Below are 25,779 nucleotides of genomic sequence, written 5' to 3' on the forward strand. Positions count from 1 at the left end.
TGAGCGCAGCAACCCCAGAGTCGGCCACAACTGGACCTAATGGTCCGGGGTCCCTTTACCTTTTTAAGTCTTGCTAAGAATAACGGAAGCTGCCGTATACTGAATCTAAAAGTTGACAATTGTGCTTTTCCCATACTGTTCCCCTTGAGACTATCAGAACACCAGTGGTGGACTTTGGGATCTCAAATCGCAGCAGTGACTTGTGTGACGCTAAAATTCAGCACCCCCGCCTATCGCACTCTGTTCTACAATGTTGTTGTGGTGTCCCCAACAGTGTGGCACGCAGTGCCGCCACACTGGTTGCAGTTCCCTAAAACTGCCCCTGCTGTCACGTCGAGGGGACTTGCTGTATATGCACACTCAAAATGTTGCCATTGTGGTGGTGGTGGTGGGGGGAGAGCTTTGTGCACTAGCCCCTTGGGGTCTGGATGCCCTATTCTAGAAGTTTAATTTAATTTTTTTAGGGGAGGGGATGGAGGCAGCACACCCCCATGGAATGTCTTTGTATAGGAATCTGCTAGACTACAGATTCTGAAGTGGACCATTGATCCAATCCAGGTCATGATCCACCCGGATCGCATCCAGTGACTCTGCTTCGGAATCTGAGTTGTGCAAATTCCTCCCCCATCCCTACGCCCAGTTTCCTGGATTTGGGCATATGTTTTGCTCTTTATTGACTGGCAACGCCACAGAAAACTGCGACTGACATAATGAGATCTGCCCTCCTCTTATGCCATGAATTTTTACAACAAAAATCTTACAAGAGTTTCCCTAGCACTGGTGACTTGCAAGCAGACTTCACCTGTGGTTAAACTGCTTTTAACTTTTACTATTTATTAAAAACACTAAATCAGGATCATAAAATGTATGAGGAGGGTTTTTTTCCCCCCCTTGTGGGTTTTTCCCCCCTCTCTTTTTTTTGACAAAGCAAAAGCCAGTGCAGCTGTGGATAAGTGGCTATTGAAAACAGTGACCAAGCAGCTGTTTCTGGGTAAATGGCTGGTGGGCCTGGAGGCATTACGGTTTCTTGAATACTGACAGAAAATTGTGCAAGTAGCAAGAAATAGGAATAAGAACTTTAGTCTGCGATCCTATACCCACTTGCCCGAGAGAACACCCCACTGAACTCAACAAGATTTACCGTATTTTTCACTCTATAAGACGCATCAGACCACAAGACGCACCTAGTTTTTGGAAGAGGAAAACAAGAAATAAAATATTCTGAATCTCAGAAGCCAGAACAGCAAGAGGGATCGCTACACAGTGAAAGCAGCAATCCCTCTTGCTATTCTGGCTTCTGTGATAGCTGTGCAGCCTGCATTCACTCCATAAGATGCGCACACATTTCCCCTTACTTTTTAGGAGGGGGAAAAGTGAGTCTTATAGAGCAAAAAATACGGTACTTCTGAGTTGGGTATGTATAGGATTGCAGAGTTAGTATTAAGCACAAAAAAGATGCTTTAAAAGGAGGACAATAGCTATGAGGGTTGTGAACAGAAACGGAAGGTGCAGAGGGAAGGACAGGGACAGAAAACACAGTGGAAGCTCAAAAATCATTTCAATGGCATCGTGGGGGTAGGCTAGAGGCTTTGGATTTCTGGATGAGAGAATGTTAAGAAAGTGACAGAATGGCCACGGAGGGTCAAGATTTCTATCCCTTGGAGCATTACATAGACCACCTGCATGTTTTCAAACATTCATCCGGAAACAAGCAGGCTAAGGAAACCAGAATTACCAAAATAAAAGGAAAGGCGGGGGGTGGGGGAGCCAAACATTTTGTAGAATTGAAACTTGGTGCCACAACACACTGTAAAGTGAAATTCTATGCATGGAGAAGATGATAAACAGCTTGGACAAAGGGAGACGAGATAGAGAGCAGGACCAGTTGGGTGCATTGCCATAATTTGCTTTTTTGAGCGGATAACTATGTAAAGTATGGAAACATTTTTCAAAACAGAAAATAGATATGCAAGGCTATGGATGTGTTTTAGAGCCTGGTGCTATAAGAAAGAAAGAAAGAAAGAAAGAAAGAAAGAAAGGAAGGAAGGAATTATGCTGTCAACCAGGCTTCTTCGTGTATTTATAGTCCAATTATGCCTAGTTGCCAGTGTGTGGCTGCTTAATGCTTCTCAAGCCTTGTTTTGGCTAATAAGTGGCCCTTTAACACGTTTCCGCTGTAACAACTTGCAGTGGTGAGAAGAAACATCATTATGTACAGGAACAGTTTGGTTTAAACGTAACAAACAAACAAAGAATACAAACAAACAACTGGTACCAGAAAAAACCGGAGAAAGCACCAACGCATTTCCCAAGCTGATAGCATAGTCATTGCATAACTCCCTTTATTATTACTAAGTATAAAAGACATTTTATAAACTATAAAATTGGAACTCATAGTCTTTTGGGGGCTGAAGAGTCCTCCAGATCTGAGATAACTTTGAGAGAAAAAAAATGCCTTTAAACCAGAAAGGAAATCTGATATTTTCCTATCACTTTTTCATAGCAGTTCCTGACCGATAGGTTTTAAAGGATGGGATTCATATCTGTTCTGTGGCTTGTGAGCTGACTGAGGGTGGAGCTTCCGACGACGTCGCTGACCGTTGATGAAGTTGTGATGGTGTTATGCTGGATGACTTGTTGCTGGGAGCAGGCAGGGACCGGACTTGAAGGAGGACTGCTTTCAGGACCTGAGAAAGGAACAAATGAAGGCTCAAGTCGACATGGGTAGAGGAACCTCACTTTCTCCTCCACTACCCTTCCATTTGCCCCACTTTTTGCAGAATATTACAATGCTGCTAAACAGGCAGCAGAGTGTAAATGGCACAAAACACACAACGAGAGGAAATCCAGAACCCAGATATTCAGATTAGGACATATTATTACTATTCCTATTACTACTACTACTACTACTAAAGGTAAAGGTACCCCTGCCCGTACGGGCCAGTCTTGACAGACTCTAGGGTTGTGCGCCCATCTCACTCAAGAGGCCGGGGGCCAGCGCTGTCCAGAGACACTTCCGGGTCACGTGGCCAGCGTGACATCGCTGCTCTGGCGAGCCAGAGCCGCACACGGAAACGCTGTTTACCTTCCCGCTAGTAAGCGGTCCCTATTTATCTACTTGCACCCGGGAGTGCTTTCGAACTGCTAGGTTGGCAGGCGCTGGGACCAAACAACAGAAGCACACCCCGCCGCGGGGATTCGAACCACCAACCTTTCGATCGGCAAGCCCTAGGCGCTGAGGCTTTTACCCACAGCGCCACCCGCGTCCCTACACTACTACTACTATTATTAAGAATAGAAAGTACATATCTGTCTTAAGCCTTAAGCATTTTGAGGCTGCAATCCTCTACTCACTCACATAGGAGTAAGACCCACTGAACTCACTGGGACTTGCTTCCAAGTAGACAACAGTAGGATTGTATAATGGCACCTCAGTGTCCACAGTAAATCATCACTGTGCTACTTGCATGTACTGACGTATCATCTTCATGAAGTCAGAGCTGCTCCAGCTAAATACTGAGTACGTGGCCTCTCCTCTCCAGGCTGCCGTGTCTCCTTTCCAAGCACTTTAATGGGGCTCTGAACGACGTGAAGCTGGGAAAGGAAGGCAGTGCTAGTCCCAGATTCCTTGAACCCCCAAAGATACATGGGAATCTGGAAGTAGGAGTATTGCAGGAAGGCACTGCTTCCTGAGGCATTATGCAGCCTGGGCGGAAGCACAAGATGGCATTCCCTCCCCAGTCCAGTCAGCAGCTGAATCTTACTTCCACAAAGGGCAAAGTTGTGTGGTACACAAAACTCTGTCCACTAGCACCTCATCAGTGGACTAATCTACAGTGGTCAATTAAAAGGTTAAAAATGCGTTATAAAAAGGTGACACCAGAAGGAGCTGTAAGCAGTGACCTGTCATCAATGTAAATGTGCATTGGGAGCTATTCTCCGCTTCTCAATGGCGTTTTCCAGATCAGTGTAGATCCAGCCCGTGTCTGCCTGACTACTGGCATTTGCTGCCTGAGGTGGCTGCTTCATTTTGCTTAATGGTAGGGCTGGTTCTGGAATCTTCTCTGGATAGGAGTTTATAGATGCTGTTGTCTCTGGGGAAGTAAAAGAGATCCTCACTCCCCAGATGAAGAGAAGTAATGAGCTGGAGCAGCCCTGAGGAGTATTATTAGTAGTAGTAATATAATAATAATAATAATAATAATAATAATAATAATAATAATAATTTATACCCTCCCTCCCCAGCCAAGGCCGGGCTCAGGGCAACAATTCCCAATGTTAAGAATAACTTCAAATTACAATAATAAGGTAGATCCTAAAAATATACGTCTTGGGTACCAAAAGCCAAGGTGAACAGGTATCTCCTCAGGATTCACCCAAATCTGTACAATGAAGGTGCCAGGCACACCTCAGTGGAGAGTTCCACAACTTAGGGGCCACCACAAGAATGCCCCCTCTCAGGCCACCATCACCATTGCTTTGGAATAACCAAGAGGGCTCTTTTCACCAATCTTAGCACCTGAGAGGTGCTGTAAGGAAGGAAGCGCTCTTTCAGGTATTTGGGGCCTGACATGTTTAGGGCTTTATTCCGACCTTATTTGCACTAAACTACAACTGAGGGGCACATCAAAGTGCAAGTAGATAAATAGGTACTGCTCCGGTGGGGAGGTAAACGGTGTTTTCATGCGCTGCTCTGGTTTGCCAGAAGCGGCTTACTCATGCTGGCCACATGACCCGGAAGCTGTACGCCGGCTCCCTCGGCCAATAAAATGAAAGGAACCCCAGAGTCGGCCACGACTGGACCTAATGGTCAGGGGTCCCTTTATCTTTACCATTACCTTTACAACTGAGGGGCACCTCATATATCAACAAACCTGGGTTTGCCGCCATATACACACCCAAATGGCAGCACAGCTCAGCTGAGCTCTCAAAGAAGTATACCAGTATGACATCCATGTTTGCAAACACAGGTTTGTTGCGCTCATAATTCATATTGCTAGGTGCACAACTGAGGCTATGTTTTACATACAAGCAGTACTGCTTCAAGGTAGGGGCTTGCATACAGAGAAGCAAAGAAAATAATAAAACCATGCAAGAAGCAAGAAGCATTTGAGGTGGTTTTCTATGTGGTCCTGACTTTTCTCTTTCATTTTTGGAGAGCTATTCCAACTATGTGAGCCCTCTGTTGCAGACTGAAGTGGTACAGCTTTGCCACGTAAATTGGCGCCATCTTTGATGCTCCCCCCCCCCCAGTCTCTTTTTTCTTGCCTCTCTAGCTGTTCCTATACTTTTAATGTCCTATATGGCATTTTTATTGTATTTATCATTCTAAATTGTACCCTGCCTTTGAGGACTTGAACTCAGTGACAGCCAATAGATCAAACAAGAAAGCAAATAAATAAAATAACAGTAAACTTATGGTTTAGACTGCAATCCTATACCCACTTCTGGGAGTAAGCCCCATGTAACTTACTCCCAAGTGTATTGGGGCTTACTTGTGAATAGACAGATATAGGATTGTATATGGAAGCTGCAATGCCCAGAATAAGAACAACAGGGCTAGGCATTACTGGACATTCTGAGGCCTTTGAGATGCCTCTACCCTGTATATTTTAGTACTGAGGCTTCTCTAAGTCTGAATTGTGACACTGGTCCAGCTTGCACATAATATTAAACCATAATTCATATTTCACTTTGATGGTTTGGCTTTACAGCAACACACGGGCTCTAGTTTGCATGTAATTACAAGCTGTGGTTTGTTGCTTGTTTCTCCCAGATATTTAAACCTTGGTTTAACATTGCGTGCAAACCAGGCCATTTTAAGCATTGGTTGCTAGTATGCTTCACCGCAGGTGCTTTTCCTCCATGCTAACTTCATGCCATTCCTAAAGATGGTTGAAGGAGACTGTTTAGAAATTGAGAGGTTAGGTAAAAAAAGAAGCGCATCATTAGTACTTAACCTATGATAATATAAATATGTTACCTACTTACTTAGGTATCCTTGCGATTCTTTCTGCATGGCTGTTATTGGACAGTCTTTGTGTGTTAACAATAACTGTTTCAGCTGTGCTACCTCGTTTTTCAACATGGAAACCTCATTCTGGAAGAAGATAAGAGATTTTTTACTTTAATAAATGTATACATCTTAAAAGGAGACAACTTTGCATGCTTTTCATTGTAATAAATATAGTAGGTTTGTATACAGTTTGAATCTTCATGCAATTATTTTTTCATTGTAGATATACTGGGACAAATCCATAACCGGCCATTTGCCTTAAAGTCTACTGTGTATCTGCCGTCTCATTTTATTTTTCTAAAAATCAGTCTTAATAGGATGATTGCTCTAGAGCACGACAACCACTGCAAATGAGGCAGCTCTACTGCTCATTAGGATTGTGCTTTAGGATCCCAGCATCAAATTGCTGCTCTGTGTCCATTAAAAAAAACACATTAAATTAAATTCTACATATCTAGCAGTGGATTGACAATGAAGTAACCATTTTAAAAAAAATTCTGATGAATGTAGCATGGTGTAGTGGTTAGAGAGGCTAGGGTTTGAATCCCCACTTTGCCATGAAATTCATTGGGTGTGATCTTAGGCCAGTCCCTCAGCCTAACCTAACTAACAGGTTTGTTGTGGGAATTAAATGAAGAGGGGAGAAAACACATGTACGCACCTCAAGCTCTTTGGGGAAAGGGTGAGATCTAAATGCAGTAAATGAATAAATGAATGAATGGATAAATAAATAAATAAATGGACTCTCATGTATACACAGTGCTCCCTTCCTCTCCCTCTCATGTAAATGAGCTCTGTGTGCATATTACAGTATAAAAGCAGCTCAGGATTGGGACAAATATCCTTTGAAAATGAGGCCCAATATTACAAAAGACTTGAGCTACAAATAAATGGATTGGAGCCTCATGTTTTGCTCTGGAAATGAAAGAAGCTTTTGTTTACAGAAGAAGAATTATTGTGGTCACAGAAGGGATTCTTCCATTCAAGGAGCAAAAATGTTACCAAAACTTAAACTTGCAACTGTTTTAAAAAGAGAACTACAATGACTCTATTGGCCTGCCTGAAAAAATATCTCTTCTGCAGTATTGGCCAGGCTAGCAAGGTCAGATGGAATGAATCAGAGATGGAAATAAGGTGTGGAAATGACTGCTGTGATGAAAATCATCCCCGTAATCCATACAGACTATATTCATCCAATTCAGAAAAGACTGTTGCGAATTGGACGTGCTTGTCTCTAGCTTGCACATGCAGACGTATGATGTAGCATTAAATACATGCTTACAGTTGAATTTTAATTTACTCATCGCTTTTGCAAGCAGGAAATCATATTAATTTGGTAGAAACGACCAGTTTTTATATTATATAAAAGGCTTGTCACCAAACTACTGCCATTTGGTATGCACTGATCCTAATTGGTGTCAATAAATTTAACAGATAGATTCTGCTTCACTTTTTCTTTAAAATAAAACAAATTATTTCAACTCCAGCAGAACATTTCTGACTATCAAATTCATCTTCATCAGTAAGAAATCCTGTAACAAAGGGAAATCTATGAATGTTTAACTTTCCTCTTTCATATTGAGCTGCAGCACATTGATTACAATGTGTAGATTACATTGTCTAGATTACAATGTCCTACAATGGAAGTGGGACCATATAGAAGACAAAGAAACAGAGACAGAGGGAACCCTTTTTCTTATGGGCAAGTTGCAACCCACCTTGAAATTATCCTTTGTATATTATCATCTTATAATGAGGTGCATTCATTCTGATGTGATTTGCACGCAAGAATTTCCCATTCTGTGCCCATTGATTGCGCACAGTCCTCAGTGAACTCTTTTGGTATTCCCTGCCCACCTTACAGTCCCCTCCCCCTTATCCTTCTGGGTTTACCCAATCTTCCTGATTCCTTCTCTTGTATGTGGGCGGTGCCATTTTGGCTACATAAGGATTGGCATCCTGCGAATGAATTTGCTATTAGTACACAAGGTTGTCTTAAGATGTCACTGTTTGCGGTGAGAAAAATGATCAGTGCAGAGTTTAGTCCACTTCAGACCATGGCTCTGTACTTAAAATGGAGGGTGAAGATCATTCGTTCCCTTTTGTTGCCTGGTAGTATGAAGGAGAAAGGCCCAGGCCAGGTGAGAAAGGCTTCCTATCTCTGTGCACATCACTCATCTATTCCATGCCTGAACAAAGATGCAATGAACAAAAGGTGTTGTTTCATGCTGTTTGCTCAGAATGTCTTTATATGTGAGCCTGCTTCCAAATCTTGACACTCTTCTTGATTAATATGTGTGTGTGTGTGTGTGTAGACAGACAGACAGATAGATAGATACAGAAATAAAGGTAAAGGTAAAGGGACCCCTGAGCATTAGGTCCAGTCGTGGCCGACTCTGGGGTTGTGGCGTTCATCTTGCTTTATTGGCCGAGGGAGCCGGCGTACAGCTTCCGGATCATGTGGCCAGCATGACTAAGCCGCTTCTGGCAAATCAGATCAGGTCACGGAAACGCCGTTTACCTTCCCGCCAGAGCGGTACCTATTTATCTACTTGCACTTTGACGTGCTTTCGAACTCCTAGGTTGGCCGGAGCAGGGACCGAGCAACGGGAGCTCACCCCGTCGTGGGGATTCGAACCGCCAACCTTCTGATTGGCAAGTTCTAGGCTCTGTGGTTTAACCCACAGCGCCACCCGCATCCCTAGATACAGAGATAGATAGATGATAGATAGATAGATGATAGATATTGTTCAGATTCTCTGTGTTTGTGCTAGTAGCCTAAAGTGCAGCACCAGTTTAAGTCAAGAAGGTCTTGCTGGTGCAGCAGTGACCCAAGATGCAAACAGTGCCTCTCTGTGTCCTAGGCATGTCCTAGACAGCAGCCCGCACCTGAAGTTGCATGTTTGTCTGGGTGAGTTCTTCTGCTTTCTTTTCCAGTGACATCACCCAGACCTTCCTCTTCTGTCTGCAGCGTGTGGCAGCTGCTCGGTTTCGTTCCAGAAATTTCCGCCGCCTCTCATCTGGGTCTTCGTCCACCACTCTCCTTCGGCGCCCCCCAGTGGGCTGAGGCGGCTGTATTGTCTGTGTGGGCTGCATCTGTTGGGCTGCTGCTGATACCTAATGAGAAACATAACTGATCTTAATTAAGTAGCCAGTAAGGGGATGACACCATAGCTGACTGTGGAATAATAATAATAATAATAAAGATCAACTGTAATAATAAAAAAAAATACGACCGGGATATGTTCTTTGAATACAGACATTTTGGCAAGATATGAGAGTGGCAGAAGTTCAAAGACTCCACCAGATGCCCTTAAATTACTCTTCGACTAACAGCCTGCATGGACCAGGAAGATGTTTTGGAAAATGGCCTTTTTGAATTGCAGCAGAGAGGATGTTTTATTTTATTTTGCTCTACCGTATTAAAAAAATGTTTCATTTCATTTCAAGAAGTTTTTTTTTTAAAAAGCCAGTCAGTTCAAATGTGAAACATCTAAATCACACCAGTGACTTGCATTAATCACGAAACAGAAGGAGCCTTGGGACCCTTAATTTTGTTCCTAATTTAAAGGCGTGCATTTTCCTTTGCACTGCATGTCTTGTTTACACAGATAGCTATCCTGAGGTAACAACCCATTAATTTGCTGTGCTTTGGATTTATGAGAAATAAATAAATCTTAAGATGGAAGCAGGCTTTGAACCAAGTGGGCAATTAAGGGGTGTCCTATTATCCCCCTTTTCCATTTTCTTTGGGGAAACTGAGGTGATTCACTGATGAGTTTATGGGAACTAAAAAGAAATTAAGTTCTCAGAATCATTAATGTGACAGTTCTGTGAGGAACTGGAACACGTCATAAGACACATGATGGATTTCATATTGCTTTCCATCTCAACCCGTTCATGGGTGCTACACCAGGGAGGACAATTCTAGGCCAGTGAGCTAGCTTCGCTGGCTTCCTAGCTTTGCACCAGCACGACATGATCCTTTCAAGTAAGCAATCCCTGCAAAACCTTCTGGAATGTCGTGAAGGATTGCTAACACAGGCTGCTCCAAACATTTTTGCCATCTGAGTTTGTGAATGTGCCTAGACTCAAAATTTTCACAGTGACACCACAACAACTTTCAGCTGCTGGTTGGTTTCCAAATAGTAAAAGCCAAATGGCAGCACGCGTAGCAAATCCAAGTTGTTTGACCACGAGTAAGGCAATCACTACTTTCATAATGAAATTACTATTGTATGCCCAAGCACAGGCCCCATGCCATCCATCTCACATTTTAGCCTTCTTCCTGGATTCTGTGAATTGGTCCTCAGTGTCTATCACCCCCATCTTGGCTTGAGAAGTTAACGTTGAGTAATGCCAGATGCCCCTTCCAGCAGGGATATGTATGTTGCCTCTACAGCAACACACCTGAAATGTAAAGGCCTCAAAGGTCTCTTTTAAACTGTCAGTCTAACATCAAAAGCCACAAGCAACACCTTCTGAGCCATCAAAGGTTTGTTGTTTACATTGCAGGACACGGACATCTTTGCACAAGCCTTTCTGCCTTCTCCCTTTTTAATTCAAGCTGTAAATTCTGTTTCTACTTCTCAGGTTGGTTCTCTTATACATAACAGCCCTTTCCACTCCTTTAATGTTGTTTTACTTGAGTGAAAATGTGTTCTTTTTCAGCCTCTTGTTCCTCTGTTGCCTGAATAGTCTTAGATGACATGGTGGGACAAACCCTGGTAAAAACAGGGCTCATGTGGAAAAGGTAGACCAACTTACACAACATGCAGAAAATGTGGCCAGAACGGTTCTGTCCAAAGTTTGGCATATGCTGGAAGCATACCCTCCAAAACCTTGAAGGCAAAAACCAGGAAACCACCTACCCCATTTTTTATGAAAGAGAAGGGTAGCCATTTTGGGTGCTGTGATCTCGCATGATTTCATGCTGGAATTCCTCTCCTGAAAAGCACATTTTGGGGGCACGGAGCCTCCAGACATGTGTTTTTCAAGGCACAAGATCGCGGTCCTGGGGGGGAAAGCATTTTTTTCTTGAGAGAAATTGCGGTGCAAAATTGCACAAGATCACCGTGCCCAAAATGGCTGCTGTTCTCTCACAATAAAAAAAATGGCTGCCGTTCTCTCATGAGAAAAATAATCACTTTATAGCTTACCACAGAAGGGAAGCTCTTGCATCTCAGTCCACATTACACCCCAGCTCGTAATGTGTTGCCCGCTGACATGGTAAATCTACTCCATGGTTCATTCAACACATGGATGAGTTCTTTACAGATCTGCCCAACACATATTCTGGGTGCAACAACATGGCTATGCCAATGCCCTTAGAGATGTATTATTTAGTATATGCTCCAAAGGCTGACAGGAATGTGACACTGTTTGTGCTTATGTGATGACAGAGGATCGTGGAAGTGCATAGACTGAAGGTTTTAGAGCTACTGACTCATTTGAAACACATGAATGTGTTTGGTTATGTAGATAATGTGGCAGAATCAATTAAAAAGGACACAGAATGTTGTCATATATAATTTTTTTGTTAACACATTTCTGACCATGTATAATTCGCAACAAGGGGTAATGTAGGGTTGGCCTTTTGGGGGCAGACCAAAGTTGTTGAGATTTTTAGTGATTTTCCTGGACATTTCAGTGATTTCCACCCAGATGCTGTTTGCAAGTGCTGAATACCAGCTATGTCCAAGAAATTACAACCTTGCTGTCTCAAAGTTCTTCTGATTGGAAATTCATCTGACAGAAATTTCAGTATTAAAACCAAACATGTGTGAAATATCTGAATTAGGCCAGCCGGCACAGAGCAGAACAGAAAGGGAACTGCTAAATTGGCTGGGCTTTGCCTTGATCCCTGATCCTGTATGTCTCTCCAATTGTTTATAACCCTACTGCTATATTTTTAGCCATTCATTTTAGCAACCCCATAATTCATTAGGTTCTGCAGGGCTGTTGAAAACTTTGAAATTTAATACAGGGGCATGGCATAAAATAATCAAAGTTATGGCAAAAGGGGAGCGTAGCTCCTAGCAATTCAGATCATGCATTGGTTTTGACATGAACCTTGAAACTTAAGTATTTGGTTCAATAGAAAGAGTTGGTTAATAATTAGTAAAGTGTACCATAAGATTAATGTGTCTGCTGAAGCAGTCTGACCCCCCAAAGAGGCCAATACTGAGGGGAATTATAGATGGATTTTGAAAGCAATAACCTTATGTTTATTACTCACTCAAACCATCTTTTATCCCAGTCAATGCCCTCTTCAAAAAGTGTCATTGCTTTTGTGTTCCCTTGAGGAATTCAAACTGTTCTGTTGTCCAGGGAACTACCTGACCTATAGATCTTAAAATCTCCACCCATCCTCCAAGCAGCAACACACAATGTTTTTTGAACAAATATCTCTTTTACAGAAATGGAACAATTTCTACTAAAGCCCATGAGACTGCTTTTTGTGGGTTTTGGCAACAGCCGTTATCTGTTGTTTCGTTATCTGTTTAGAAGGAAGGTGTAATTATCGTGGAGTCTGGTAACAATTATTTCTGAATGGGCAGTTGAAGGACTGTACCTGATTATCCCAAGGCACCAATCCTAAATACATACACCTAGAATTAAACACCATGGAAATGAAATTGAATTCATGGGTGCAAGATGAACTTCTGCATAACTGCTATAACCTGGCAAAGGCAAGCTGCAAATGTGAACGGATTGCCTTCCCTGACCCACGTTCCATGTGTGCAAAGAGTGTTGCACAGTGTGGGTGGAAAAGCCCTGCATCTAGTTGAAGGCTGCACATGCACAGCTTTTACCCAAATCAGGACTGCATGTACAAACTCTTAGTACTGTTGAGCGTTGCATTGTTGAATACCTCTTCTGAGGAATGGAAGAACTGATTCCAGGCATCTCAATTGTTCCTCTATAGATCAGTACTGTCAAAGCTGGTAGTATTCCTTCACCACCATCTCTTTTCATACAAAAGAGTCTCTACTTAAGGGCCAATGTATATATTTTTTAAATCACAAATGACAATTGGCTATGTCCATCTAAATTATTTGTGCACTGCTTCTTTTGTTAGTTAGTGTCCATCTTGTATATATACTTCCTTCAAAGTTCTATCTAGTGGGTCAAACACTGCATTCCAAGCAATGAGAAATTCAGATCCATCTCTTAATGATTTCAGTTTCTTCTTTTGCTGGTATTACTTATTATCATTCTAGAGTCCCACAACTTTTTACCTTGGCACCATTTGTCACTATCCTATAACTTATGTGTATTTCTTTTTTTAGCCCCCATGATCATAGAATTTGGATTTTTGATCAGGATGCCAACCAAGACAGAGCATCCATCATTGCCGCCCGTTACTCTACTTAAAGCTAAAGGTACCCCTGCCCGTACGGGCCAGTCTTGACAGACTCTAGGGTTGTGCGCCCATCTCACTCAAGAGGCCGGGGGCCAGCGCTGTCCGGAGACACTTCCGGGTCACGTGGCCAGCGTGACATCGAACTGCTAGGTTGGCAGGCGCTGGGACTGAACAACAGGAGCGCACCCCGCCGCGGGGATTCGAACCGCCGACCTTTCGATCGGCAAGCCCTAGGCGCTGAGGCTTTTACCCACAGCGCCACCTGCGTTACTCTACTTGGTAGCCCCAAATTAAGACCAATCCCTCAAGGCCCCGTTACGTTGAGATTCTGACCTTCCCACAACCATGCAGGGCCTTTGTAGAACTAAGATTCCAACAGATGCTCTCCGTGTGTTTAGAGGGGAGATACCAGAAAATTCTCCATATGGATCACAAATGTATACATGCATCTCCTCAGGTAGAAGACATTACACACTATCTGCTGATTTGCCCCCTGTACATAACATCCAGAGGAAAATTTATATCGCCAATTCTTAATTGGTCGATCCGCACAGGAAGTGATAGTTGAACTCCTAGCAGATAAACACCTGTACAATACACACCAGGTAGCCAAGAAGCTCCGTTCCAGCTATGTGAATGCACCCCAATCTTAAATTTTAATGTTGTAAATTTCCTTTATATTGTTAACTGCTACAGGTTATGTTATATGATTTTAGATGAAAGTTTTTCTTTTATTCTCTGTCGTCCCTTGTAAAGGCCTTTGGCTACATAAAATTGACTGATCGATATACACAATGTATAATTCCACTTTTTTTTTTAAGGATTGCAGGTTGTTTTAAATGGTTTTTAATGTTGTATTTTAGATTGTTGGAATCTGCCCAGGGACTTTAGGATGAAGGGTGAGTAAATAATAATTTTAACCGGCTTTGCTCCTCTGCTGTGTTTAAACCTTGATGGCATTCTAAGACAAAAAAACTTCATCCTCAGTTGTTTCACATCTAACTTTAATGTTTAATCTTATATTCAGCTTGGTTTCAGTTTCGCTCTGGGTATTGCATTAACCTGGTGAATTTTATCCCACTGAGACTGAAAAAAACCCTCAAGGGTAAAAATAAAAATGTTGTTTTCCTATGTGACTGATTCTCCGTAACATCCATAAAATTTTTATAGTAATGACATGTAGGTTGCTATGGTATATAAAACAAACAAACCATGGCACATACATGGTCAAATGTTGACCCAAAACACATGTGAAAGGCTAGTTATTTCAAGACGTTTCACTTGAACAGCTGAAAACCTCGTGCGACCGACACTTCTGCAGCTGGTGTATAGCAGCAGACACATGAATACTCTGTGGGAAATACTGCTGTAACTCACAGAAATGGGTCCTGCGGCATAAAGTGTGGACCTGCCTTGAGATATATTCATAACTGTAGACTTCTTTAACCTGAAAAATCTGATTCAAGCTTCTTGGAAGGCGGTAACTGGTGCAAGCAATGACACCTAGATTTAGAAACGTGTTTGAACTTCTACCCCAACATAATCCACTTTAGGTTTTTGGCATAGATTCCTGAAGTACAATGTCCACCTTGATGCAGATTTTTTTTTAAATAGTCCTTGATATAAAATGAAGGTGCCAATGAACAGTGCCAGATTTACGTATAAGCTAAACAAGCTATAGCTTAGGGCCCCACTCTCTTGAGGGCCCCCCAAAAAAATTAAAGGGGAAAAAACCTGGATGTACATTTCCAAAATATAAGATAAAAAAGAAATAAAATAAAACCTACATACAACAACAGTGTTTTGCTCCTATGATATAAGTATTGGGCCCCACCTGCTAGCCTGCTCCTTAAAATATCACTGGTTTGCTCCTTTCTATATACAGGGTGCCTACATTCTGCATGGACTGGTTGTACGGCAACATGTGCAAATGGCTTTAGATACCTATTAGGTCCATAAATTACCATGCAGCATATCTTCAGCACAAAAACAGCGACAATTTGTTGTTGACAAAGGACAGCTGGACATATAAAGGGCCCCATTACCTTCAGTAGCTTAGGGCCTCATCAAACCTAAACCCGACCCTCCAGAAAGAGCTGGAGAAAATCAAAACCAACAATGCGAACATTTGATTTTAAACCCGAATTTATATCACAGAATATATTTTGAGGAAGTTGTACCTGTGCTTGCCCGCCTGTGTGCAGGGGTGGATGTGGCGAGGTCTGGTGATGCGCTGGGTGCGCATGAAGGTGAGCGTGCGAGTGGTGGTGCGGGTGGTTCTGCTGGTGATGCGCCTGAGGGTGGTGCGCTGGGTGCTGATGCTGGTGTGGATATGGGTGATGAGGCGGAAGCGTCTGGTGCTGATGCGGATGTGTGTGCATATGGTGGTGAGCTGTCTGGTCCTGTCGGGAGCTCATCATCTCCATCATATGGCCCATGCTGTTCATATTTCCATTTGACATCCCTGCAGGATGATGAGTCAATGCTGCCTTCAACCTCTGCAACAACAACAACAAAAAGTTTGTTTATAAAGTCAGTCCACAGGCAAGGAGATGTCATATTCGTTCTTTGCATTTGTTGGCCGCTACAAAAGAAAGGTCTCAAAGCAACGTGACAAAATACAACAATTAAAATCATAATAAAATTATCCATAAAGATTATATGCGGCTAAGATTTGTCGCAACCGTCGTTGGTTTTGTTAACTGACAAAATGCAGCCACAATTAAACACTCGGTAGCCCTGTTAGAATCTCATTTGAAGGTGAATATTCCTCAGGGAAGCAGAAGCAAAATTACAACAGAAAGCAGTGGAGGAACTCAAAAAAGTGCTGGAAAAATTACACTGATTAACACTACATTATTCCTCAAGTGTTTTGAGAATAGGATGCTGAAAATGGAATTAAAAAATATAATTCAACGCAATATTCTCACCTTTAAAACACAGCCATTTAATGCAACCATATGGTGATGTAGGAATTGTTTTGTTAAAGGGTGCTCAGTGGAACCTCAGTGTAAACAGATTTGAATCCAAGGAACTGTGAGCTGAGGTAAAAATGAGGGCTGGTGGCAGATGGTGGGCCTTACAGCAGCACAACAGAGCTTGGTTATAACAGCCTTCAGCATATCAAACACTGTGGGTCATAAAAAGGACTTGCTCAAGGGCTGTGCTCACAGAATAACTTTTCTGGATTTGGAGACATTTTTTCCTCAAAATGTGCTCTTCCGCTAGGTTGGAAATATCCCTTCAGTAAGTTAAAGGCTCTTTCTGCTAGCAGATGAAACACCTTAGATCTCTGGATCAAAGCTGTATTTGTTTGTGATATTTTGTATACCGTTCTTTAAAATAAAACTATTATTTATTTCAAGGTGTCTTAGAATAACAATTAAAACAGCAGAGGCACAACAGCACTTAAATAAAAATCAATCTTTTTAAAGGCTCTTAAAATGTCACTATTCTATAAATATCAATTAGTATATGGTTACAATAAAAATATGCACCAACTATGCCTGGTATTAAATAATAAAAGTCACCATTCATCCACACACAAACATAATCTGCTTCGTAAAAAGAGGAGGAAAATATTCAAAATGCCATTTAAACAAGGATTCAACACATCCAAAGCTAAAAGTCTTTTTAGAAAACCCACTAGGTTTCTTTCTTTTATATTTTAGCAATACTGTGCTCTTACTTTTGCCTTCTTTGGAAACACACACCACACACACATATATTAATGGCATGATGTGCTTACATGAAAACCTCATGTTTTAAATTGAGTGTTGATTTGTTTGTTTGTCTGTTTAATTGGTTTTTAATGGCCTCTGATGCATTAGGTAATTTGGAATGCTCCCGTATGAAATTTGTTTTAAAACCCAGTATTTCTAGGTTCTCCTTTTGAGGTTTGTCTCTGTCGACGTGCATATCTCCTATTTGGAAAAAGTTCGGAAGTGTGGGGATGAAGGAAGCACAAATCACTCATCCAGTTTCCTCCAAATGTCTGGTGTGGCTTTTGTCTGACAATGCCAGGGACTGAACAATAGGATGTGCTTTTCTGTTTCAGAACCTAAGAGCCTGGAATGTAACAAGTTATCAGCCACACTCAAATAAAACAGCAACTGTTTCCATCAGACTAAAAGGTTAATTGCTGGCATTAAGGATAAAACAATGGTGAGAATATTGAAATATTTGCTGGAGCAACCAAACATTAAATGCACATTGTAGTCTAAGCGGTCCTCATCTTTTATTTTACCTTAGGGATAATTCTTCAGCTTTAATATAGGTGAAATATGTCAACCTGCCTGGGTGCAGCAGCTCTGATTTCACTTAACTTATTGTGGAATAATCAATTTCCGTAGTAATGAAAAGGCAACAATGCCACCAAACTCCTGTTTTGAACTCAACACAGCCAATGCCTTTTGGTTCAGGGGCATAAACTGATCTCTTTCCAGGAATAGGATTGTTTTGTTTCAGTTCGTGTGATCAACAGATTCCAGATATCCATTTCATTCAGTTTTGCCGTACACATCAGATGAAAGAATTCCTCCACACCAGACTTTAAACTTGAAGAATTCACCACATGCAGGCAGGCCTCTGGACAGCAGCCAGAAGAGCACAAAATATGTGATACAAGTGTTGATAAAGTATCACAGGCAGAACTCAATTCTTAAAATAACCTTTAGTTGCTTCTTCTGCTATAAAGTACTGTTCAAAGTTCAAAAGCCTGCATTCATTTTCAACACCAAGATTCCCCTTATCCGCTTTGCGTATCTCACATTTTCACCTAATAACCATCCAAAAACAGCACGGCATTTGCCAAACAACCACTTATTTCAGAGAAGCATATTTTTCTCCACTTGTCAGGAATTTTCTGGGAAAGAGAGAGTCTTTCCCTAGATTCCTCCTCAACTTCGGCTACTGCTACACAAGCCTTATTCACACAGTGATCCATCGAACACGGTCATGCATTTCTCTTTAAGAGGGCTTGCAACTTAATGTTATTTGCAAAAGAGAGACATGGAGGGGGAGATATCAGGTGGCAAGGCAGATGCAGAGGAGGTCAAGCTGATATTGGCGCGGCATCAGGAAAGCTTTTGTTGGAGAAGAGACCAAACGCAACATTTCACCCACTCAAGATGGCCGCATTTCCCCCTCATGTTCAGAAAAACAACAATGGCAAATAAAGAAGAAAATATTGAGGGTGGCAGCCACTTTAGTAACCTTAGTTTCTCAGTATGTGTAATTCAGGAATCCAACGCAAGCAATACAATATTGAGTTTTCATCCATTTAAACAGGAATGAGGAACTGTGGCCCTCCAGATGTTGTTGGTTATGGTGGCTGGAGCTGGTTGCAGCTGGGAGTCTAACAATAACATCTGGATGGCTTCAGGTTCTTGCCCCCCTGTATTAAAATGTACTATATTTCACATAGCATATACAGAGACCAGCACGAACAGACTCCTTTCCATCTGAAGGGTTCTTCAGGCACTGTGGTGGTGATCTCCCTGGAACAGAGTTACTTTTGGCTAATCCAGAACTGACCGACCTAGTTAAGCTCGTCTCTATTTAAGTCAATAGGACTGACTAATTGAGTTTTACCATGTTTAAATATCCCTCCTTTTCCCCATTACACCGGGGATCCAATTTGGGCACACAGGTTGGTCAACCTGGCCATGATGACGATGTGCAAAAACTCTCTCAGCCAAAAGGCAAAGCAAGAAAACCCCCTCCCATTTGTTTTATAGATCTGGTATCTTTACTTTGGACAACTGTGCCATAAATTAGGTTATCTGTCCCCAATTAACTTACTGAAAAACAGAAGCACTGCAGCCACTCAAAAAGCAAAACAAGCAAGTTATCAAGGAATTCTAATTCATCCTTACCTCCATTATTAAAACAAAAATGAACCCAGCTCTGCTGCCCGCGGTCTTTGCTGTACGTACTGTACACTGAAACGGAGGGTCTCTTCGTTTAGGCTAATTTTTTAAAAAATGAACACAAATTCTATCATACCACAAAATAGCTGGTGGTAGTAGCTGACGAAACTCACCAAGGAAAGATATAGAAAAATACACCAATCTAAGTCATTTTCAAGCAAGGCATTCTTTTCCAAAGCCAAATCTGTGGCATTAAAAGGGTTGGATAACTACCACTATTTTGGTAAAAGGCCAGTAACGTTATATTAAAGAGTGTTTATTCTGCCCAAATATAAAACTCCCACAAACCCCTATTTGCCAGAATTTTTATAAATGGTGACTATTAGTCTGTAGATGTGCCCACGCACTGTTTGTCCAAATGATCCTACTTTGATGGCGAACTGTACCATTTGCCATTATAAACTGCACACTCCCCAAACTCTCTTCCCCTTTCCCCAAAGTGTCAGGGATGAAAAAGACCTTAATGTGTGAAGGAACACCCAGCTCCAAATGCACACACACACACACACACACACACAACCATAAAAGCTGTGAATTTGATTCTCAGTAGAATACATTATTCTGTTTTCTTTCCACAGACCCTTCAGCCACATCTATTTATTTGAGATTGCAAATCAAGAGAGGCAGGGAGAAGCTTGACGTGCAGCTGGTTTCTGTCAATAGGGGTCATTTGTATGTGGTCTCTGTACTTTACAAGCTCCTTGTTCACTTTTCCCAATGGGAGGGTGGGCCAGCTGCCCTGGATCCAAATTCTGGTAAGAGACCAGCTATCTACCTCATCTTCTCCCATAGCAACAACAGCAACTGCCCAGCCCCTCTTTAACTTCATGCTTAGGTCAGCGCTCCATTGACAGGAGCCCCTGCAGAACATTTATCAGACACACACAACTACACACCAGGCTCTTGCCATGAATGAGAAGTATTTGAGGAAACATTTTTATTCCTCTATTGAGGAAACATTTTTATTCTCCTGCCTTTAAGAACAGGCACTTAAGACCTTTGAAAAACCGAAGGCTTTGCAAAATGAAGCGACATTGCACCACCCGCAACATGGTCACTGCAGTATCAAATTATCTTATGTGCATTAGCCAGCATTACTGGAATAATGTAGGCAAAACGTCTTAGATATTGCCAAGTGCTGCTTAGATTCTAATTCATAATATTTCAAGTGGGATGTGCAATGCAAAGTCTTCTTCTTTACTGTTCAAGGCAGCAATGCCCTTTTCCATGATACTCCATTTCAGCTTCCCATCCCATAGCTGTCAACTTTTCCCTTTTTAAAAGAGAAATTCCCTTATTCTGAACAGGATTCCTGTTGATAATGCCAGGGCTGCAGGTTCGATTCCCCATAAGGTACAGCTACATATTCCTACATTGAAGGGTTGGCCTAGATCATAGGTAGGCAAACTGAGGCCCGGGGGCCAGATTCGGCCCAATTGCCTTCTAAATCCGGCCCACAGACTGTCCGGGAATCAGCATGTTTTTACATGAGTAGAATGTGTCCTTTTATTGAAAATTCATCTCTGGGTTATTTGTGGAGGATAGGAATTCATTCGTGTCCCCCCCCCCCCCCAAATATAGTTCGGCTCCCCACAAAGTCTGAGGGACAATGAACTGGCCCCCTGCTGAAAAAAATTGCTGACCCCTGGACTAGATGATCCTCAGAATCTCTTCCAATTCTTATGATTCTATGTACAGTGATAGGCTTGTGTCAGTGGAGGCCCTAACAGGCCATCTCACATTCCCCCATAATCTTTTAGGTGGCTTGCTAATGCAGTGTTATTCCATCAAGCCTTGGGTATGTGGAGGTGTAGATTTGTATTTATTTACTACTATTATCCAATGTTTTGATGGACTGCTGCTGATTTTTGACATTTGGATCATGCTGTGTGTTTTGGCCTTTTTTAAAAAATAAAGTAAAATAATCTAATGGGCGCTAGCTACCATGCGGATATTTTCTATGGAAAGGAACGTTTTGATAGGTAAATCAAGAAACACATTTATATTGATATTTCATTGCCTTTTAAGATGAATGTCATGAGATACAGAAGAAGCACAGGAACGAATCTTATCCCGTGCTTCTCCACCAAACTCTTTAGAGGCAGACAAGATGAAGCTGCTTTTTGTAAACCAGAATTCCACTCAAGATTCGTAAAAAAAAATACAAGCTGAATATAATTCATCTCTATCCAGAAACAGAACTGAAGATACTTAACGATGACATTTCAGAAATGGATAGAGCTGTTTATGATGATGACATGTAAGGAACAGCATTCTTTTCTGAACAGAAAACGCCTAATGATTTCAAGAGGGGGACAGCCGTTCCAAAAATCCACATCAAGGTCTATGTCTTAGTTTAGACAATGCTAATTTGCTAATCTTTGTAATTAGTCCCAGGCTTGTGCCCCTTCTGTTCTCCAACACTGAGACTTACAGCAGTTGGAACAATGACCTGAACTGCTGGGCCGATCTGGATGGGAGTCAGAATGGAGAGCCAATGTTAAGGATTTGGTTCTATGGGTGGGGCATTGCTCAGTCTGCAATGCAACACGATGTGGGTGGAATTTCTGACCGAAATTGGCAGGATTCTATCAAGTAGGCATCATCCGCCCAGTCCAAGCATAAACCATACTCACGTTGGGGGAAATTAATGTGTCATTAAGTGCTGTGAGTGGAGGTGAAAGCTTGTAAACCCTGAAAGACCAGAGAGTCTCCTTCTTTAATGGGCATACCTCGTAGTAACAAAATGGACGCCATTAACTGGCTGGCACAGTTTTTCAGTGGTAATATCTACAAAAACACCCAATTTGTTGTCTTATTAGAAGCCTCGTCTTCTTAAAAGCTGCTAGGCTTCCCTTAGTAGCTACACCTCTTTCAGACTATGCAGAGTGAAGGGGGAAAGGAGAAAATAAGTGGATTTTGCAACCATTGCAACATGTTGGGAAGAAAATGAAATAAAATAATTTGTTGGTGTAGACCGCATGCCACTGAACTTAATGGTGAAGGTCGTATGGATCCTAATGAGTCTACTTCTTTCCTCCTTTCTCACTGCTAAAGAATGGGACCACAATCCCGAAAGGAGGATAGTGCTGGGATATGGCCAGTAGCCCAAAGACAGGACAAGCCCAAATTTAACAAAACTGAATGGGGAAAACGGCAAATGTGAGGTACGTACAGGTGCTGATGTACAGGTATTACACGTGGCTCTAGGTCAGGGTTTCCCAAACCTGGATCTCCAGCTGTTTTTAGACTACAATTCCCATCATCCCTGACCACTGGTCCTGCTAGCTAGGGGTGATGGGAGTTGTAGTCCATAAAAGAGCTGGAGACTCAAGTTTGGGAAACCCAGCTCTAGGTGACCCTTCCTTAGATCTTTGTATACAATATCACTATACCCACTGTCTGGAAAACTTGCAACAGCTCTGCTTATTATTTGGAGATCATGGCTATACAGACACAGAGAACAGTTCACATTTTCTTGTCTGGTGTGTGTGAGAGAAACCCTATCAGAGCAGCCCTAAAGCTGTTTGGCATTAAGCAGAGATACCACTGGAGAAAGCAGACACTGCAGTATTAAGCTAGCAAACCACATCACACACCCCATTCATTTTAACAAGTATCTTGCGGGCTTAAGCTGTGGCAACCTCGGATCTGAACGCGCCTCGCCGGTGGAACAGATGATCTCCCTTTCCCACAGAATGCTTGCATCTTACCACAGTCTAGGAGCTTATCTGCTATCAGCCTGGGCAAATGAAATAATTTCTTCTCGTACAGCTACTTCTCCTTGGAAGACTGCCAATGTGTAGAAGGCAGGTTGTGGGAGAGGCAGACTCAGTGGTGGTTGGTTCAAACAAGGGGGTTAAGGTGACTGCATCTTTTCTAGTTATTTTCCCTCTTGTGGTTAAAGCCAGGAGAGATAATTTATCCCATGTTTTGATGGTGCTCCAGTTGGCAGCAAAGAGAGCTGTTTATTAATTTGCTCAGTCCACCTACTTATCAGCGCAGGGCTTAAAGGTGCAGTCAAGCTGTGCTGGTTTCAGGAAAATTGAGGAACGGAAGCGTTTTTCAGCCGTGTTGCTCTGACAGTGCATGCCAATCGCATCTTTTGGTGTGAAAGGGCCTTACTATGGAAGACGACAAGTGAATTTTCTGCGTTTCGGGGGTAGACTTCTAGTGATGTCTGTCTTTCTCAAAACCTTCCCAGAATTAGGGATGGAAGCAATTGTCAGTTGTAGTTCTCTCTCTTTTGTCATTTTTCTACTCTGAAATTCAGTTCTTCACATTTCCACAGCAACTTGCGTTTTTAAAAACATAATCTTCATGGTGTAGTGCAAATTTCTCCTCAGAAACACATTTTTCTATGGAGTTCTGCCTATATGCACATGCTTTTGCAAGCAACTTCCCCTAATATAAGTTAGGTTACTTTCACTATGTTATTCATTTTCATGCACAATTTCCATATATATATATATATATATATATATATATATACATTGGCTGGCTGGAGAATTGCATCACAAAATTTGGATAAGTGTGAATTCTAAAGGTTAGTTGTTTTGGTCTGTTCTTTTTTTTTTTAGATTTACCATTAAATATGAACTGAATCACCCCCCCCCTTTATTCATACCCTTCATTCCTCCCTTTCAAACACACATGGGTGAAATACTTATAATAATATAATCATAGAATTTTGGAGTTAGAAGGGACCACAAGAGACATGTAGTCCAAATCCTGCATTGCAAAAATCTCCTGAGAATAAGAGTCTCATGCTCTACTGATTGAGCTAACTTTAAAAAAAGAAGAAAGGTAAGCATTTAGGAAATAACATATTTTCTTTCAGAATTTGCATTTGATTTTTAAAAGCCTTGTAACTTTTCTGTTAGCGCCACCCTTATCCTAGCACGACCCAGTGCTATAATTATGACATGCAGTCTACACATAACGGGCAGAGAAGTTGCTTTACTGTGTTTCTCACTTAATTTTTTTTTCCAGAAGAAAACAGGAAGATGAAGAACATTATTGAAGGATGAATACAAAACACTGTGTGAAAGCAAAAGTGGTCAAAATGGTGGGACATTGGTTTTGGGTGGTGAATTTCTTTCCATAGCTCATTAGTTATGAGACTAGATGAATTTCTCCATGCTGTTGTGATCTACAGCAGTGGAATGCGCTGGAATGTGTGTTTTTTAATTTCTTTATTCTATTTAAAAATATTTTTCAACTGCTTAATGTTTTTTTAAAAAAACCCAAGCTGCATAAAAATAGAAAAAAATAAATACAAGTAGCATCAAAACAGAGACAAGCAACTTCCCCTAATAGTATAAAAACTAGTAAAGCAGTATTATAAAAACAGGAATTCAGTAAAAACAAATACCAATATTATCAGTCGGAGAAAGCCTGGTTGAAAAGACAAGTCTTTATAAGACTGTGTTTTATGTATGGCAGTTGGAAGTGCCTTTTTTTTTTTTTGTATATCCTCTTGATTAGTCTTTTTTGGGAAGTTTTAAATTAAAAGTGAAACAAAACTTTTAGAACTCTAAAAAAATTGCAAGAAGACATGACCATAGGAAGTTATGCCGTCCATTAAATCAGAAACTACACCAATATCCGATAGGAGCCATAAAAACATGCAACCATTTCCTCCACAAATTTCCATAGTACCTTACTAATTGTATTTGCTTTATGTTGCCTTTCTTTTTTTTTACATCAAAACGATTGGCATAGGAAAATTTTAGGAGCAGACTGTACTTTGGGTTCTGGTGCGCATTTGGGTGCATTTCAGTTGCTTCGAGTGAGAAGACGTTGCTTTTCTTGCTTCTGCTCATAAGAAATGCCTTCTTCACCACACACAAACCCACAAAGTTCTAATTTAGACCTTCATATTTCTACTGATATAGCTAAGTGTTTTATTCTTTTAAATGGCATGGCACAAGCACATATCAGAACGGCTCTAGCTGGAATCGGAACAGCAATCTCCATGGCTATGCCTATCGCTTTATTCGTTTTAGATCTCCGCTGTTGCACACATGTGTTTCGTATGAAAATCTGTTTTTAAACTCATATACCAGCAAACTTTTTTATAGATAGAATTAGAAAACGCCTCTGCAGCAGGAACAGGTTTGAGCACAAAATGGGAATTTCTAAGAGTTTTAATGAAGATATCCTGGAAGGCTGTTTTGCTCACCCTTGTTGTTTGGGTCTGAGGCTCATTCCCCCCCTCCCCTTGGATTTTTCTTCTAAATTATTTAGAATTGAGAGTCTATATGACACACGATCCCATTATTATTTGGGAAGCACAACAACAGCATTTCATACATTCTTCATTTTTCTCACTGCAACCACATTGAATAGTTTTGTGCAAATGAAGCTTATAATTACTCCTATAAATCAGCCCAATGTGGTATTTCTTGTGATCTCTTTCAATAGCCTCCCTCGAGGATAGGAATCCCATCTGCTTCCCTCCATTC

At 41.5% G+C, this 25,779-nt stretch overlaps 1 protein-coding gene across 8 annotated transcripts in view; it reads right to left on the reverse strand.

The window, feature by feature from the left end:
* Nucleotides 1–2,324: 2,324 nt before the first annotated feature.
* CREB5 (cAMP responsive element binding protein 5) overlaps nt 2,325–25,779 on the reverse strand; it is a 262,459-nt gene continuing 239,004 nt past the window's right edge. For 7 of the 8 annotated variants that reach the window (XM_083405042.1, XM_083405041.1, XM_083405045.1 and 4 more), the window contains 4 exons: nt 15,563–15,880; nt 8,906–9,133; nt 5,992–6,100; nt 2,325–2,687 (listed from right to left, as the gene is read on the reverse strand). In XM_083405042.1, the coding sequence (XP_083261168.1) occupies nt 2,524–2,687; nt 5,992–6,100; nt 8,906–9,133; nt 15,563–15,880 (819 nt within the window). In that variant the 3' untranslated portion in view covers nt 2,325–2,523. Of the gene's footprint in view, nt 2,688–5,987; nt 6,101–8,905; nt 9,134–15,562; nt 15,881–25,779 lie in introns of all 8 variants that reach the window. The other variant, XM_083405046.1, reaches the window with a different exon arrangement.

The sequence above is a fragment of the Podarcis tiliguerta genome (genome assembly GCF_965153285.1).
Source record: "Podarcis tiliguerta genome assembly, chromosome: 12".
NCBI lineage: Eukaryota > Metazoa > Chordata > Lepidosauria > Squamata > Lacertidae > Podarcis > Podarcis tiliguerta.